The sequence below is a fragment of the Haliaeetus albicilla genome, chromosome 17, assembly GCF_947461875.1.
Source record: "Haliaeetus albicilla chromosome 17, bHalAlb1.1, whole genome shotgun sequence".
Classification (NCBI taxonomy): Eukaryota; Metazoa; Chordata; class Aves; order Accipitriformes; family Accipitridae; genus Haliaeetus; species Haliaeetus albicilla.
Genome location: NC_091499.1, coordinates 11,993,771 through 12,010,336, shown reverse-complemented (window position 1 = coordinate 12,010,336; position 16,566 = coordinate 11,993,771). Strand labels below are relative to the sequence as shown.

Sequence of the window (16,566 nt, the reverse complement as noted above, 5' to 3'; positions counted from 1 at the left end):
CTGCAGTAGCAATAGCTTGGGTACAAAGAAAAGATTAAAAACAGCCATATGAGAAAGTACACTGTAAAATCTATGTGTGATAAACACAAACATTTGTCAAAAGAGCCATCATTGCAGAGGTGAAGTCCAACATGTGAAGGGCAGAAAATGGCAGAAAAACTCTTCATCCTATTCTGGCAGTCATCTAGGTTATCTTTCATTTATTTTGAGGTATAGAAATAGCATTGCCAAAGGTTGTAAAATAGTGATAGCTTTGCTTTGTCTCCGGAAGATATGTTTGGGTTTCTACTGATAAATTATTAAAGAGATCTCAGCTGCCCTGTGTCACAGGATTTCTTGGTAGCATGAGCGTAAGTACCTGAGGGGTAATTAAGATCGGGTTTAGAGAACCTAATGGGAGATAAATGCTTTCCCTGTTGTGTGACCACAAACCATCTCTCTCTGTTTCCCCATTTGCAAACTGAGAATAATAAGCCTTATGAAATTCATAATTTATAAAGGAGCTAAGTGGTGTTTTCAAAGTATATTCTTTACTATTGGTGTATAACTCTTGTCTCCTGGATCTTTGTGTCTTAGCATGCAGTGCTCTCAGTTTGGGGCTGGCTCCCTTTTGCAAAAGCAGTCCGAGTGAATAAAACACAAATGAGGGTTAAGATTGGCTTTCACAAGCTGGCTCATGTCAAATAGAAATACAGTCCTCTCATGTCAAGTAGAAATACAGTTCTCAAGATATATCAGGCTGTGGGTGAAATGTTTCCTCCCAGAATCATTTCTACATTATGATTACAGCTTTTTCTATCACGTTGCACTGTATATCCTTGCTCTGTCTTCCCCTCCTGTACAGTTGCTTACCTTCCTGGTGAGGGATGGGTTTTTTCAGAAACCTCCAGTAGATTCCTTGTCCTTCAGTGAAAGGATTTTTTTTCCTTATTTGTTTTTGCATAACCTGCTGAACAGTTCTGTGGTTTGCTGTGGCATTTTACTACTTTGCTTGCATCTGCCTGTTCTTCTTTGGTGCTTTGACAAACACCCTCAATTTCAGTACTGACCCCGAGGATAATTAGCGGCACAGTTATTCTTTGTGTGCCAAATCCAAGGTGGCTGTCTCTGGCCTCTGCAAAGTTACCCAGGTGCTTGTGGTAAAGCGTTGTTCTTAACCTCTTCCTACAAATTTATGAGCTGTAGAGCAGGTGAAGCTCTGTACCAAATACACATCCTCTCTACAGTAAGTTCACACTGACGCTCGCTTTGAGAGCTCTATTACTGCTCTCTTACTGCCTGGGTGTTTACTGCAGTTCCCCATCCACTAGAGTTTCTTGCTCTTTCATCAGCACATGCTGAGGGTCAGAATGACATGAGTTGGTTTTTTTAGTATGACTTTATTTAAGAACTCATTGCAGTGGAGGTATGCCAGGTTCATGAGTCCTCAGAACAGAATTCTTCCATTTCTCAGTTTTTACAGAAGATGTACAGAGAGATCTTTTTTCTTTAATCCATAGACCTGTGATAATTAGAGTGCCTGGGCAAGGGATACTGATCTAGGAGGGCAACCATTTATTACTTTCATTTAATTGTTCAAGATGTGTATGGACCCTTGGATCTCTGTTTCCTATTCTTGATGATGATTAAAAGAAACCGGGTTTTTGAAAAGCTTTGAAGTTCCCTCAGGAGTTAGGTGGAGATGGCAAAGTCTAGCAGGAAGGTCAACCGCTCTTTGAGTACTGTAGATGACTGAGTTATAATGCCTAAAGGTGTGCAAAGAGTTTGTTGGTTTGCTGTGACTGACCAGGTTTTCCCTTTGAGTGGAACGGGAAGTATAGAAAAAGAGTATCACATCATTGAGCAAAGCATTTGTGCAAACACAGAAACATTTCCACATCATGGTCTTAGCAGTTACTAGTTATCTGCTTTGTTGTAGATACCAGTGTTCCTCCAAGAGTCCCAAACAAAGCTCAGAAAAACATTGGTTTCTTACAGATAGTTCAGATGGTGTTACAAGGTCAGGTGTGCAGGAGACCGTCCAAGATACATTAAGAAATCTATTTCCAGCTGGCACTGAAAGTCATTAAACTTGTAAAATCACTGATAAGAGGAAGGCTTTTTATTTCTGATGTTTCTATGAGTCATTTGTCAGGAAAACCCCAGGACTCCAACCCATTCCGTATATCAGAAAATGGTATCCATATTTGAAATTACTACATGTAAGAATGAGAGATTCTGTGAGAGAATACTACATGTTAAAAAGAATGAAGAAATCATGAACTGTGAGACCTAGACACTGGAAGTAAAAAAAAATTTAAAAATTACCATTTAAAAAAGCCTCACTTGTGATTTTGAAACATGATTTTTCTTTTGAGCTTTTTCCATGATTTTTCAGTGCTTGGTGGTTTAATTTGGTGTGAACAAAAATGTTAAAATTTTTACATTTCTTAATGTTCCTTTCCAGGAATGAGACCTCAAAATTGGAGCATTTCCATTTCCTATGTACACAAGAAGTGGTGTAGTTACATTTAGAAGGCTTCTTTAATGTTAAATAAACATATCAACTGCATTGTGTTTACCCAAGCTGATAACCATTTGTTGGGTGATATATTACTTGAAAGGAAACACAATCAGTATGTTTGATTTAGCAACAGAATTGGTTACCAGTGCTCTTATTTTACTTTCAACAAATCTATGTTTTTGATAAAATAATCTCTTGAATCATATTAAGAAATGGATATTAAGCTACATTACAAAATCTTTTTTGGCTTGAACAAAAATGGGAAGCAGATTATTTAACTGATTAACTTCTGCCACTTGACAGTATTAATATTTGTGGTCCTGTGTACACTAATGGTAAGAACAGGCATTTAATAACCATCTCTTAAATTTTTATAGTTCTTTGAGAAGCTTTACTGGGGAAAGCATGAGATACTTTATGTGAATGGGGGAAAAAGTTCTTTAAAAGCATCTGACAAGGTGTCCGAGAATTAGGAAGAAGCACTGAGGGAACAACTTGGGATCTCTATTAGGTGCTGCGTTGTGCCCTGTAAGTGTTGGGGGCTCTAATAACTACACAGCTACTGACTGTCTAGGATGTTCTTAGTCAAATCATCAGAATTCCTTATATTCATGTCCTCGTCTGTAATCACATGTAAGAGTGCTTTCCCAGGATAGTCCTTGCCCATCTGCACATTCCTCTGGAAAGCTGGGCATGGACTGAAATCATGCACTTTGAAGCTTTCCTTTAGGTGTATTCTCAAGATAAACGGGAGCCCTGCTTCTCACACCTCATTTCCTCTCAATTGCCTTGGTTTGACATGAAGGTCGTTGGAGTTTGCTTGTCACCTTTAAGTCTTCAGTCTTCAAAAAGATCTCATTCTGAGTTTGGCTTATCTTTATATCTTCAGAAGCTGTTTATTTTGTTACTGCTGCTTCTTTATTTTTTTCTGTCTCCATCCTATCCCTTCAGGAAGCCTTGACCCCTCTTCGTTTCCTCAAATTCCCATGTAATTGTTCTTTTTGTTCCCTGACTGTTGTCGTTGCTTCTCCCTGGTCTTCAGATGATGCCCTTACTGCTATGGAGTCATAGTATCTGTGGGCAGGTTAATTCTCTCTGTCGTCTAGGACATTCCACATTGCTTGAGAAGTTCAGAAATAAAATCTAATTGTACTTCGCAGTTGTGGGCAGTCACAGCATTTGAGAGTCATGCAGAAATTGGGATTTGAGATGTGCTGTGTTGCTAGAGAGGTTTTATTTCCTAAACTGTCATTTGTGGCTGAATGTATCCCAATACCCTCAGGACAAGGAGTCATATTTTTTGGACAGTTCTTAGAAAAATGCGGTTTAATTTTTGCAGGATGGCTGACTAGAGAAGCTGTGGGCTCCAGTTCTCCTCTAGTAGGAGGCTGGGAAGCAACCAAAAGGTTTCTTCCTCGTGAACACAGAGCTGATCATTTATTTTGGGATGCGCTGCGTTCACCTGTTTGTTTGTTTTGGCTGTGGGAATGGATCCTAATGGAGAAAAGTTAGTTATGATACCAGAGAGAGAAGAATTACTTTCCAGGCCTCATGTGGCAGCTGTAAACTTTTCTTCCCTCCAGGCATTGGAACTTGTGTTTAAAAAAAGAAAACAAACAGTTTGTGTACTTTAGTCTATCAGAAATGAATGCCTTCATTGCACATGCCAGCTGTAAAAAGAAAAGGCAGATTCTTCTCAGAAAATAGAAAGCCATTACATTTAGAATCTATCTTGCCTATGTGTTTTTGTTCCTTTTTTAAATTCTGTATTTAGAAATAAAGATCTTTTTAATTCCATAAGATTTCAACTGCTGCTTTTGTTCATTTCTTCTCTCCTGGAAGTTAACATTTTCTGCGTCTACTATTACAATCATTTCTTCTGGGATCTTAGAAATAGGCTGATGACTAGGGATGTGGGATAAGCAATAGAAATAGGTGAACTGAAGAATGATTTTCTTTCTATAAATGTTTGGTAGTAGAGGGGAAAGTGCAACAAAAAGGCATTTAAAGAGAAAGGATTTTAAATAGAATGTGTTAAGATTTTGCTTACAAACATCCCTTTCTTTAAAGGGGATTATTTACTGAGCTAAAATCATTTCAGTTGCTTTGAAAAAAAAATGCATAGGGAAACATAGGGCTTCTTTCAGTCAAGTCTCCATTTATCTAAAAGCTTACCTCCTTTTTTCTTTCTAAAGATTGTGAATATGGGGAAGGTAGATGTGTTTGTTAAGTATAAGCTTGTCCATTGTAGACATGCTTCCTGAAATATTAACTTAATTACCTTAAAATCTAAATTCTCATTGTTAATACCTCTTATGTAAAGTAGCAGCTTGCCCAAGAATTTCATTCTGCTTTGGGATTAAGGATGATGAGACTAATGTTTGAGTGAAGTCTTCACAGAAAACATGCATGCTTCAAGTAAATGAAAGAATGACTCAACAGGTGGAATGATGGACCAGTCTGATGATCAAGTGCGCTGTAGAGATACACAGAAAAGCCTTGGCCGCTGGTAGTCAGCAGAGATAATGCAGGCATGTTCATGGGAGTAGAGCTAACTACATTCAATGTAAATGGCTTCTCCTCTTTTTCAGCTGGATATATAGTTTTTTCACATTTTGCTCTAAATTAACATAAAATGTGGCTGCATATAAACACACTGTTGTGATTCATCTCAAAATGGCTCCATTATTCTGCCAGGCAAGATAATCTGAGATGGGTTAGATATTTCACTTTCTTTTAATGTATTTTGAATTTCTTTCAGAACATAGGGGATGGAAGGAGACTGGAAAGTGGGAGATTTCCTAAACCTTAACTGTCATCATTCTTAGCAAAAGGAATAAGCTTACTCCACCAAAGTTTTTCCTAGTGAATAGCCCAGATGATGATGGCAGTGGGAAGCCTTTCTCAGCAGGGAGAGGAAGATAGCTGTCATCTTCATGTAATCTGACATTCTTAGGCAATGGTCTTGTATTACATCCAGTCTGATTTGATAATGAACTGTTGCTGAAATGGGGATGCAGCTCTTGCCCACTTTTTTCCGATCACATCTTGCAATCTAGCAGTAATGTAGTGAATCAACTTCCAAAATCAAGCTCATCTGTATTTTTGGGAAGTTATTGCTGTTGGGCAAATAGGCTGGTTCCTGATAACTAGGTCAAATGCAGTCAGGAACAGCAGGTGTTCCTGCTGAGGAACAATTTCCTTCCTCTTGAAAAGAAAGTAGTGTACAGGTTGGTGTTGGTCCTTGCTCAGGACACACTTGTGGCCCAGACCTGAGATACTGTTCGGATGCACACTACCTCTGACAGCCCCACGTCCAAGACATGATCCTCTGGGCTTTTAAGACTAGCTGTCTGAAAATAGGCTAGGGAGTAAATATTTATTTAAGGGAGGTTCCATGGAGTCCTTAGTGTGGTGGGAGTTTCCGTCTCCCATGGCATTTTATCAACAGTATGGCAGAAGCATTGACACTGTACCAAAAGCATTGCTGCTGCTGAAGATAAGCATTTTGGTTGAGAACTGCCATCATTCCTAAGACACTTCTCCCATTTCCGTGAAGCACTACCTAGAAGGAGTACTTCTCAGGAAGATAAATTATGTTGGATTATTCAGATACTCCTGCAGGCTGTAATACTTAAGGGGGAGAAGGAGGGATGAACCCCATACTGCAAAGGGACAATCAAGACGATGCTGCTCTGAGCAGCTCAGAATGAATTCCCAAAGGGAAGGAAATTCAAGACAGTTAAATTTGACAGTTTCCCTGTCCCACTTCAAAGCTGAAATACCAGAAAGTAGCATGCAAGTGATAGGTAGAGGTAAAGTCTGAATTATGGATACAGGGATCGCTATGGGCAGTCCTGTCCATAAACAATACCCATTTAGAAGTCTACTAAGATGCCATAGTAGAAAACTATTTTTAATGCTGAAAAGTATGTTTCGCTCAGAGTACTTGTAGTCTTGATCAAATGCCCAGCAGTTCCTAAAATGTTCATTAATATTACAGTAAGTACATTTACAAGACTGAGGTCACTTAACAAAGTATAGGGAAGAGTAGGTGTTGTATTTCTTCCTTTGTAAAATAATTACTACAACTTGCAATTGTCAAAGCCTATGATTGCCAGTTTTCTAACGGGAGAATTCATTTAAGTCAGTGCTTTGGCAGGTGTTCATATTTCGTGGAAAGATCTATCTTCCAGATTGCTAATGAATGGCCAAGCAAGTATCTAGATAGTTAATAATGCTGCTTAATTGCCACAGTCAGATAAAGCTGCCATCAAATCTATTGCTATTCTGAGCATCTGAACACTAGAAGAATGATAAACCATGAGAAAGCCTTATGAGATGTTTGGTTAGTTGAAGTCATTGCCTGCAGTTTTATATATTTCTCTCTCTCAGGTGATCCTTCTAACATTTCCCTGCTTTGACAGAAAATCAGACACATGGTCATACCCCCTTGCTGCCCTCACTTCCACTAGGCAGCTGTTTTCAAAGTAATATAACTGCCCAAGGCATTGCGCAGCCAAGAGTTTCTTCCTGGGTTTATGTATCCATAGTGCGCTAGAAAAGGATGTTGTGTTTTTCTGCATACACCTAATGGAATATAAATGCATCCACAAATGCGTGTCAGTCAAACATCTGGACTGTACATAGCTTTTCAATGCAGATGGAAAGAAGTGACATGCTGTGCAGAGCATGCTGCAAAGGAAAGGATTGCTGATCTGGGCAATCAGTTGATTTCATCCAAGTGATCATCAGCAGATGCAAGCTTCACTTAAGGATTAAATGATTTTAGGAGAAAAGCTTTTTGCAGGTGATGGAATGGATGGAGGAATAATGTGTGACACGGAAATCTGACTCTGCCTCTGTCAGTCCTGCAGCAGGAAAGGCCTCAGTTGTAAGCGGGTTTAACAAAATTGTCTTATAGAGCCATGTTCACTTGACAAGTAAAATCCCAGGGCTCCCTATCCAGGAACGAACACAAGTATTCAGGGTAAATACCAAGAAAAATGTTAGGATTCTGCTTATCAAATTAAGGATAAATCCTGTACCATGCAGTATAGGAGGACTCAGTCCATGCCCAGAACCTTTTCATGAATTAATTACTTTTATCTGGGAATTAATGGAAAAGAGGTTCATGGGCTTTTCCACTGTATGTGCTATTAAGCTGTCTGGAGACAGTTATGGCCTTTTTCAAATCTGCATCCCTCTGACAGTAGTAAATTCCCATGTCACCGCTCAGGAGCAAGTAGACAACAGAGGTGAAAAATTATGCTAATGAATTGCAATAACCAGTCCCTTTTTATGAGACCGCTTACGCATAAGATCCTGAATCCAAAGTGTTATATCACCTTGTACAGCTTTTCATTGGTAACTATAGCAAACTAAACGCAGCAGCAGTTAAATACAGTCATATACTTCTGAAGAGGCCCTTTGGAACAAAGTGAAGTATATGGGTAAAATTGTTAAAGCGTTAGATAATGTTCTGGGGTTACCATGGTTACTTGAAAATTTTGCATTGTATCATCGATTAGGATGCATAGGATGAAGTAGCCAAAACAACTAGGAAGTCCAATGCATATAAAGTACATTTCCAAACCACACAGCATTGCCAAATAGAAAGACAAATAGCTCAGGGTATTGGCTGCTGATAAATCTATGAATCAATAAAGGGAGGCCTAAACGAGATTTAGAACATATGTGATTTGAAATCCTGCATTATTTTGAAGTTACAATCTTAATTTTTAAAGATAAATTAATTTTGAAAAGAAGAAAAATCCTCAGTAATGTAAAGAGTGGAATGATTTTCCATAAGCTCTTTCTGGTGTTGAAATCTGACATTTGGCTTGAGACCTTCAGCAAAGAAGGTTGATGAAACATGGATAATACATTTCATGCACTTACGCTGGCAGTAGCACTTACACTGGAAGCAGTTTATTCCCATGGAAACCTATTTGCATTTGGGCCAGTAGTGACTTTTTTCCCCCTCTGTTAGAGCTGCTGATGTTTTAGCATAATGTAATTGCTGTATATTGACAGCAGATTTGAAAAGTATTTTTAAAATGTTGGGTAGCTGAGCATATGTATAATGGAGATGTAGTCTGTGCAGTTTTCCTCTGTAGGATGGAGGCATATTGCTGAAAAATGCAGGGCAGCTTTTGATCTTCTATTATTTATCCCTAAAAGAAAGAAAAACATGTGAGTTAAAATATGTTCATCCCAAACAATTTACTTTTTTTTAAACAGGTGACAAAAGAACTGAAACAGTACGACAATAAAATCATAGAGTGCAAGTTTGAGAACAACAGCTGGGTCTTCATGAGACAGAGAATAGACAAAAGCTTTCCAAATGCCTACAGCACTGCCATGGGTGAGTAGAATAATTTGCTTTAAAAGTCTTTCGGGCTCAAATTTTAATTTTTTAACTCTATTCTAGTTTAAGGAAGAAAGGCACTCTGTGTTCTCATTTCTAGTTTGAGTCCTGGCTTCTCTAACTTACTGTAGTAATACCTCATCTTGCAAATGCTTGCCATGTTTAGCTTTTTATAGACCATGAATCCTTTGGCTTCAGGGTTATTTGATGAAGTCAGTTAAATACTCTGATGCAGTATTTAACAGATAATGCAGAAACAAGTGCCTAAGTCTTTGTAGAACTGCAAAAACTTTCTCAAAGAGAATTTAAATGGTAGGGTATGCCTTTTAAGTGAGACCCAAGAAAGTTTTTCTTTACGATAGCATTGCAACAGCAGTTGACTAACTAACATCAGTTCCTAGCATTGCGTTGGCTTGTTGGGACATAATGCAAACTGGCACACTATGAGTTGAATTTGTTGAACAAAAATCCATTATAATTTCACCGCTATTCAAAATGCCAAAACCTTTATTTGGCAGATGGGCTAGAAAATTAGTAGGAGAAAATGTCATCTTAAGTTTCTACAGTAGTCATACAAACAATGAAGAGGGAAACAAATGAAAGGTGGGGGTATATTCCTGCAGAATTGTGAGACTTTTATGTTCTTCTACCAAAAAACATTTTGCGAAGTATTGTAAATTAAATGATGTTGTTTACTTTCAGGTGAAGTGTAAGAGTTTGAATAGAAGTGTGCAAGGCCAAATAACAGTAGTCATGTTGATAACTGACTTTTGTTAAGTGCCAGAATGAAGTTTAATCATATTTAAGACCATGCTATTTATTCAGGCATGTAGGATTTTCTCTGAACTGTTCTACTTGTATTTCTGCCTGAGCAGTGAGTAGATTTTCTTGAATAAACAAAATGTGGTCATTTTGCCAGGAAATAATAAATCTGTTGGCACCTTAAGGAACCAGCACAGAATGTAGCTGAAGTACCTGCTGAGCAGTTCTGTCGGGAAAGAGGAATGGGCCACAAAAGTCATACAAATACAATGACATCTCTTTGTCACCGTGACCTGAATTTCTCTTCTCTGTTGCACCTTACTGTTTCAATAGTTAGTTTTCCTTGGAGTTTTCTCTTCTTTGAGGAGTGGCATATTTTTCTTTCCTTTGTTCTTAAGAGCATATGTAGCTGCCTTTTTTCGCTTGTCATTTCCTCCATTTGTAGAGCAATTGATGTTATTCCTGACTTTTTTTCCTACCAAAACATAATTAATTTCCTAAAAATAAAAATTAAAAGAAGACTAAATGCTAAAGGAAAGGCTGTTTTGTAAGAAATATTTCAAATTTTCCATGGGAATTTTCAGAACAGAAAGTTTTCTTTTGGCTTTGGATTTTTGCTTTTGGCCATTTTCAAAATCTCCAAAAGTTGTATTTTCTTATTTGAGACTTCCGTTGTCCCCTTCTCTAGATCCTTTCTCCTCTGTTTGCTTTCTCTTGATGAAAAATACTATTTATTCTTCCCCATGGTTGAAATAGCAACAAAATAAGTACCTGTCTCCCTCTTGCTTTTGGACTTTGATACCCTTCAAATTGAAAAGAGAAGGGCTTTTTGAGTGATTAAGATAGGACAGCCCTTAAAAGTTGTTATAGAGTTAGACCATCTGCCTTGTGGCACAAATTCTATTCCTAAACTACTGATAATCGTAATGCTTTCTAACTGCTAAAGTTACATACAGTACAACTTTTAAAGCACCATTTCACCAAAAATAAATGAGATGATTAAAAAGCTAGGAAGGTGTTTTATTAATTATAAAGTAGTGCTTTGAATGGTTCTGGAATTCTGCAGGAAAGGAAGGAGTGTTTTTAAGAGTCATTGTTATTCGTAACGATGCTATATTGCAAGTACGTTTTAAGGAGTCTTAATGTTATTTAGTACTCTAGGGGTCAATGGATTGTTTTGCATGGAAATTGCATTCATACTGTGGTCGATCCTTACATGCTATAAATTATCCTCTAATCATTTTATACTTTCTTCCAAGATAGACATAGGATTCCTACTTAATTTCTTGCTCTTTATTTTTTTCCTCCTGCCTAAGTCTCTTGGGAGGATTAATTAGAGTATAAAGTTACATAGCAAAAGTATTAAAAATACTTCATTTGTTTTAAGAGAAGTAAGCCTTTTTATTTGTTCCATAAAATCCTGTGGGCCATTACTTACAAACTATGACCTGGGGAGTCATGTTAAGTAATCCAAGTGTGCTTGTACCTGCATGCCTTGGCCACCAAGCAGCACTATGGCCTTTCCTCCATCATACAGTCTTCTGCCACATGAAGGTATATGGGTTAAAAAAAAAAGTACTGTGCATTATGGGTTTAAGGTATTTGTAGTACTTAGTGGTGAAAAAAAAAAAAAGGTTACCTTAATTGAGGTTTTCAATATTAGGCCAGTCTTGTTTCTAGCTATTTGGATTTGATGAGTGTTTTAAAGCCATGTCTCACAAGGCCCTCGTTGCTGTTGCTTGCCTCAATAGGATGTCAGTTCTTGGTGTTTTTATAGTTGCCCGATGAAGCCTACACAGGCATGCCTTTTGTTTGTTTTGAAAAGAGAGATTCCCATGAGGTAGGGGCCCACTACACTGCTTTGCTCTCTGGGGGACAAAGCAGATACTTGACTCCTGACACAGCCATCTTGTGAAGGTCTGTGTTTAAAGCTGAATACATGAGACAAATTATGTTACTTATTTTGCAAAGAGGGGATGAAATTATTGAAGTGCTCACTACAACAAATGGGTTTAGTAACTTGAGAGTATGTTTTTTGTTCCCAGCTGTATGCAACAGCATCCAGAATCCAGTCACGAAGGAGATGCTGTTTGAGTTCATTGACAGATGTACAGCAGCTTCTCAAGGACAGACGCGGAAACACCACCTCGATCCTGACACTGAACTCATGCCGCCTCCACCGCCCAAAAGGCCCCGTACCATAACATAAGGCCTTGGTCTCAGCGGATAGCGTGTTTACAGTTCTGCAGAAAGTGAAACGCAAGTGTAAAGGCTGGAAAAAAAGAAATCTGAATTGCTGTAAATACTTGGGAGTGGTTTTTTGAGTTTGTTTGGGGTTTGTGGGTTTTTTTTCAAATTCCACGTACAAATGGACATTGTTTTGTAACTGATAAATTCCACCTTACCTTATGGTATTTGAAGATGAAATTTCCAAAGCTTAGACAAGAACAGTACCATGAAGTCAATGGAAGGCTGCCTTGTTTATATACGGATCTCTTTTCACCTTTAATTTATAATGTCAGCAATCTGGAACTGAGAAAGCATTGGGATGCTGTACTTTTTAGAGGCTGTGTTTAAAAAAAAAAAGCAGAAGTGTTTTTTTTATTATTGTTATTCAACTGGTTGCAATTTGTCACCCATAGTATAACTGATCATAGTTTCCCTACGTTTCTGAGACTTGTGTTTCTCAGCAAACAGCAATGTTGTTTGTGCTCTGTGTTGGTTAAAATCTAAGCTGCCTTAGATTTCACTATTTTCAAAATTAGCTGGGTTTTTGTTGTTGAAATATTAAAAAAGCAAATCCTTCTTGTAAATAGCATCCCTTTGAAAGCAAATGTGCTGGGTGTTTGGTTTTTTCCCCTGTTTGAACCTAACACACCAAATGTATAGTGGGCTGATTTTAGCTTTGCCTTTTTAAGTTTATCTGTAGGTAAGGAGTACACCAAATCCTTAGTATTAAGGTCTCTGTTAAGAGACTGTTTCTAGTACAGGGCTTAGTTCTCCACAGTGATACCATTGTAAATATTACTAAAAAGTACACATCACTGTGATATGCAAGAGTAATAAGCAGCGCTAATCATGATGTCTTAGATCCAGGCACAAAATGGCAAAAGAAATGCCAGACAACTCCTGTGTGAAAGAGAAGGTAGTTTCAGTGGAAGAGAGCCACATCAGACAGAAAGTGTCCTGGTTTAGGTAATTGCAGGGCAAAATGAAGCCATTTAGTGGGGTGGATGAGTGTCCCAGGGAACAGAACACTCATTTTCAAGGGTGGGATCGGCTGTCCTGTGGCACCGTGCTCATCCTCTGGCTGACTTTCTTTCACACCAAATGAAGAAGCGCATGAATACCCTGATGGCTCTTGTTGCAGCGCACTGGCAGATGTTCATAATATTAATTTTGAGAAGCTGCATTCTGGTTGTCTAAGGGAGGAGTTGTTCTGAGCTGGGCTTAATTGGAAACCAAATGCAGATTTTAAAGTTTACTGTACATTTATCAAGCAAAGATCAAATTGGCTCTTTCTATAGTTTACTTAATGTGTGAGTCATCCTTTCATTCAGCAATCTGATTAGTGAAGCTCATTGATTTGTTATAACTAAAATGCATTTCTGTCTAAATGAGTTTTAATGCTTGTAAGCAAAATTGACTCCTGCATTATTTTTTTCTATATGGAAGCTTTAGGACTATGCTTTGTGGTGGCTTCTCTAGTTGTTTCAACCTGTTGTATAAAATGCACATGCCATCATTTAGATGGTGTTACTAGCGTCTGTTTCTGGGATATTCCGTATGTGTTTTAGAGAACTGAAGGAGTTATATAAGTCACTTTTTATACTATGGCAAAACTTGAGGGGAAAAAATGTGTTCATCAAAGTTCTTTTTTTCAACTGTATATAGTTTCTGCATATTATCTATAGAAAAGATATAATATCACCTATGCAAGGTTGCAAAATTATCTCCTAAAAAAGAGCCTTATGAATTTGATGTGAAAACCTATGCAGCCTCTGTGCATCTTGCATTGAAACACACAGTTAATTATTTCTTCGCTCAGTATAAATAATTTCCCCCAGATTATACTTGTCATTGAGATTGTCATAACATACACTTTGTCATTGATCTCATGGTTCTGTGGCAATTGCATTGTGTATGATGATTACAGCCTTCTCCATGAGGTTAGGACATTTTATTCTTGAAAGGAAGTGTCCAGGTTATTTCCGTCTTTCTCCTTCCCCGCCCTTGCATCTTGTATTTCAACAAGACCTAGCTTCTGGTTTACCTTTTACTTCAGAGCTGCAGCACCGCAAACTGTCTTCCATGTGCATTCCACCAAGTCCATGAATGTGTTGTGGTCCTTGTATTTTGACAGTATCTTTTTTTCTACTCTCAGCTTGAAATGCATATTTTGAAAGAGTAATGACTGAGAAGGTTTAGAGTTCCACGTTCACATTCAATTGTCAAACTCTTCTTGCGCTATGGCTTGTAGCTTTTTAGAGAGGCCAATTGCCTTTTACTTTCTGGAAAAGGAAGCTACTGGGGAAGGGTTGAATGAAGAACCTGATGAAAACAAATGGAATTTCACTTGGACCAGATGGGTTTAATGCTGTGAGAAATGCAAACCTCCTTTCTCTGCTACTAGATTTTCAAGAGATTGAAGCTAAGAAGCAGAGTCTGTGCCAGGAAAATAATGATGATAAAAAAAACCCTAACTTGTCTGTTCTTTGGTGTACAGCATGAATTCATCCACTGTTTTGTCATTTGTTAAATATATAATTAAAATCTAGTTTCAGTGGAGTTTCCAGAAAATGTAAGTACATTCCTCTACAAACTGTGTATTAAGTATTTTAATAAAGTCAATGGTTTAAAATACTTTTCCTAAGGATATGGTTACTTTTGATGCCTGTGCTTTCCTGGTACCAGTGCAAGCACAAGGATACTGTGGTGTTACTGCTGTTCAGTCCTCCAAGAAAATTATCCACATTTTTCAGAGGTCAGTGGCTTTTCTCTCAGGTAGGAGCCCCCCAGCCCAGTGGTGGCCATGACCCATTATGCCATTTTAAAGTACAATTTGCTCTTCCTGCGACTAGAACCAGAAAGAAACCAAATGGTGCCTGAAGTACATATTTTATGACAGGCTAACATTATGTAGCTTATCTATTCAGCATTAAGTGCAGTTGCATGAAAAGTTGTGCAAGAGGTCTGCATGGGTCTTCCCTGCCGGTTTATCATCCAGTATGACCCTAAAGCTGGTAGCCCACCTACTTGGACCAACTCCTGGACTTGGATTATAATAGGGCAGTTTCCTTTTTCAGGTTGCAGCTGTCTAGAGTGCATCTTTCAGGAACTAAAAAGCCCATCTGGATTTTTGAAATTCCCCTCCAGTTAAGATCCTGCCTCCACTCCTGGTATGTTCTTGTTACATGTGCAATTTCTGTGGTGCTTCTCTCAACCATTTCTGATTTTCTAGTGTTTGAGTGTGAATGCCAAACCAGAACTGGCATTTGAGCACACCTGGGGAGGTATGATAACTTCCCTAACCCCTACTCTGTACTCCCCTCTGAATGCACTAAGGAAGCAGGCTGATGTGCCCGGCTAGCACGTTGCACTGTGTAGTTCTTGCTTGTTGGCAAGCCACTGTGTTGGCTTGCTTGTTCACTGCAGCAGTTCTTTGGGATCCCCACTCCTCAGCATAGCAGCTCCTCCGTTTTGTGCCTAAGAGGTGTGACTATATTTGCGTAATGTGTAATACATAATTGCATCTTAGGATCCCAGAATATTCACAAAGGCGTTGGCACAGCAAGCTAATTTCCTACGATTCATCTGTAGTCAACAGAGAGAGAGTGAGAGCAGAAGTCCAGTTTGTTCCTCCTGCATCTCTCCTGCAGATGTCTGTCTGTCTGTCTCTTCAGTGTTTCCTCTCAATTCTGTTTCAGTCATAAGACGTGTGTCATTTTATGTTATTCCCCTGTGTTATTAGGATTTTGTAAGCACAGTGTTAAATATTTTTGAGGGTAAATTTCATAGCATCAAAACTCTTGCAGTGATCAATTAAATTTATAATCTCATTAAAAGTATCCCAATTAGTTGGTCAAGAGCTATTTATTTTCCATAGATTATATTGCTTTCCTTTGGACCTCTAATCAAACCCTAATCAAAGCAGTTCTGTTAACTTGCATGAGAGTAACATTTGACTGAAGTGCCTTAAATAGCCAGATCGCTTCCGTCCTCCTACACAGTGGCACAAGGCTTGCTCTCGCCTTGCCTGGGGACCGCTGCACGTTCCAAGGTTCACAAAACCCTACAGAGTTTAGATTTCACCTGTATCCCTTTGTTTCCAGTGTCAAATTTCTGTGATCTGTGCTTACGACGTAGCTCCTCGAGTTTGCATTCCTCTGTTACACCTACCTACCTACCTACCTACTCGTTTTTCGAGTTGTCCCGCCATCATGTGTGAGACTGAGAGAAACCTGTACCCCGTGGCTGGCCCTCCGCTCATGTTCCTTGAGGGCAGTGCTGCACTCCAAGCCTGTACGCTCATCCCCTTACGATACCAGCCTTGACGATTGATGGATGGGGCAGTACTGCCCCTGTAAGTCATGCTTGCACAGGGAAACCAAAGCAGCATCTACCAGCTGTGACAGTATGCATCGTATGAGCGAGGAGCCTTTTCCCCTTCCCATCCTCATGACCCCGTCTCTCTATTTCATGTACAAACAAAGATAAGTCATACTCTTTGTGCTGACACCTGGTTCAATTAGTTAATGTTTGCAGTGGGAATATAGGTTAGCTCTCTTTCTGCTTCCCTGGTGAGAGTCCGCTGAGCTTCCCAACAAGCCAATATCTCTGTTCAGCTACAGAGATCTGTAGGGCTGAGGCTGGAGGTTGAGACACTTACAAAGCAGTTTTTCCTCAGTCAGAGCTCATTTTAATCTGGTTT

General features: G+C 38.8%; 1 protein-coding gene across 2 annotated transcripts in view; it reads left to right on the top strand.

The window, feature by feature from the left end:
• The window catches only part of RNGTT (RNA guanylyltransferase and 5'-phosphatase), a 186,455-nt gene extending 171,957 nt beyond the window's left edge, over positions 1–14,498 (top strand). For both annotated transcript variants that reach the window (XM_069804842.1, XM_069804843.1), the window contains exons 15-16: positions 8,747–8,870; positions 11,681–14,498. In XM_069804842.1, coding sequence (XP_069660943.1) covers positions 8,747–8,870; positions 11,681–11,844 — 288 coding nt within the window. In that variant the 3' untranslated portion in view covers positions 11,845–14,498. The remainder of the gene's footprint in view (positions 1–8,746; positions 8,871–11,680) is intronic.
• Positions 14,499–16,566: the final 2,068 nt, after the last annotated feature.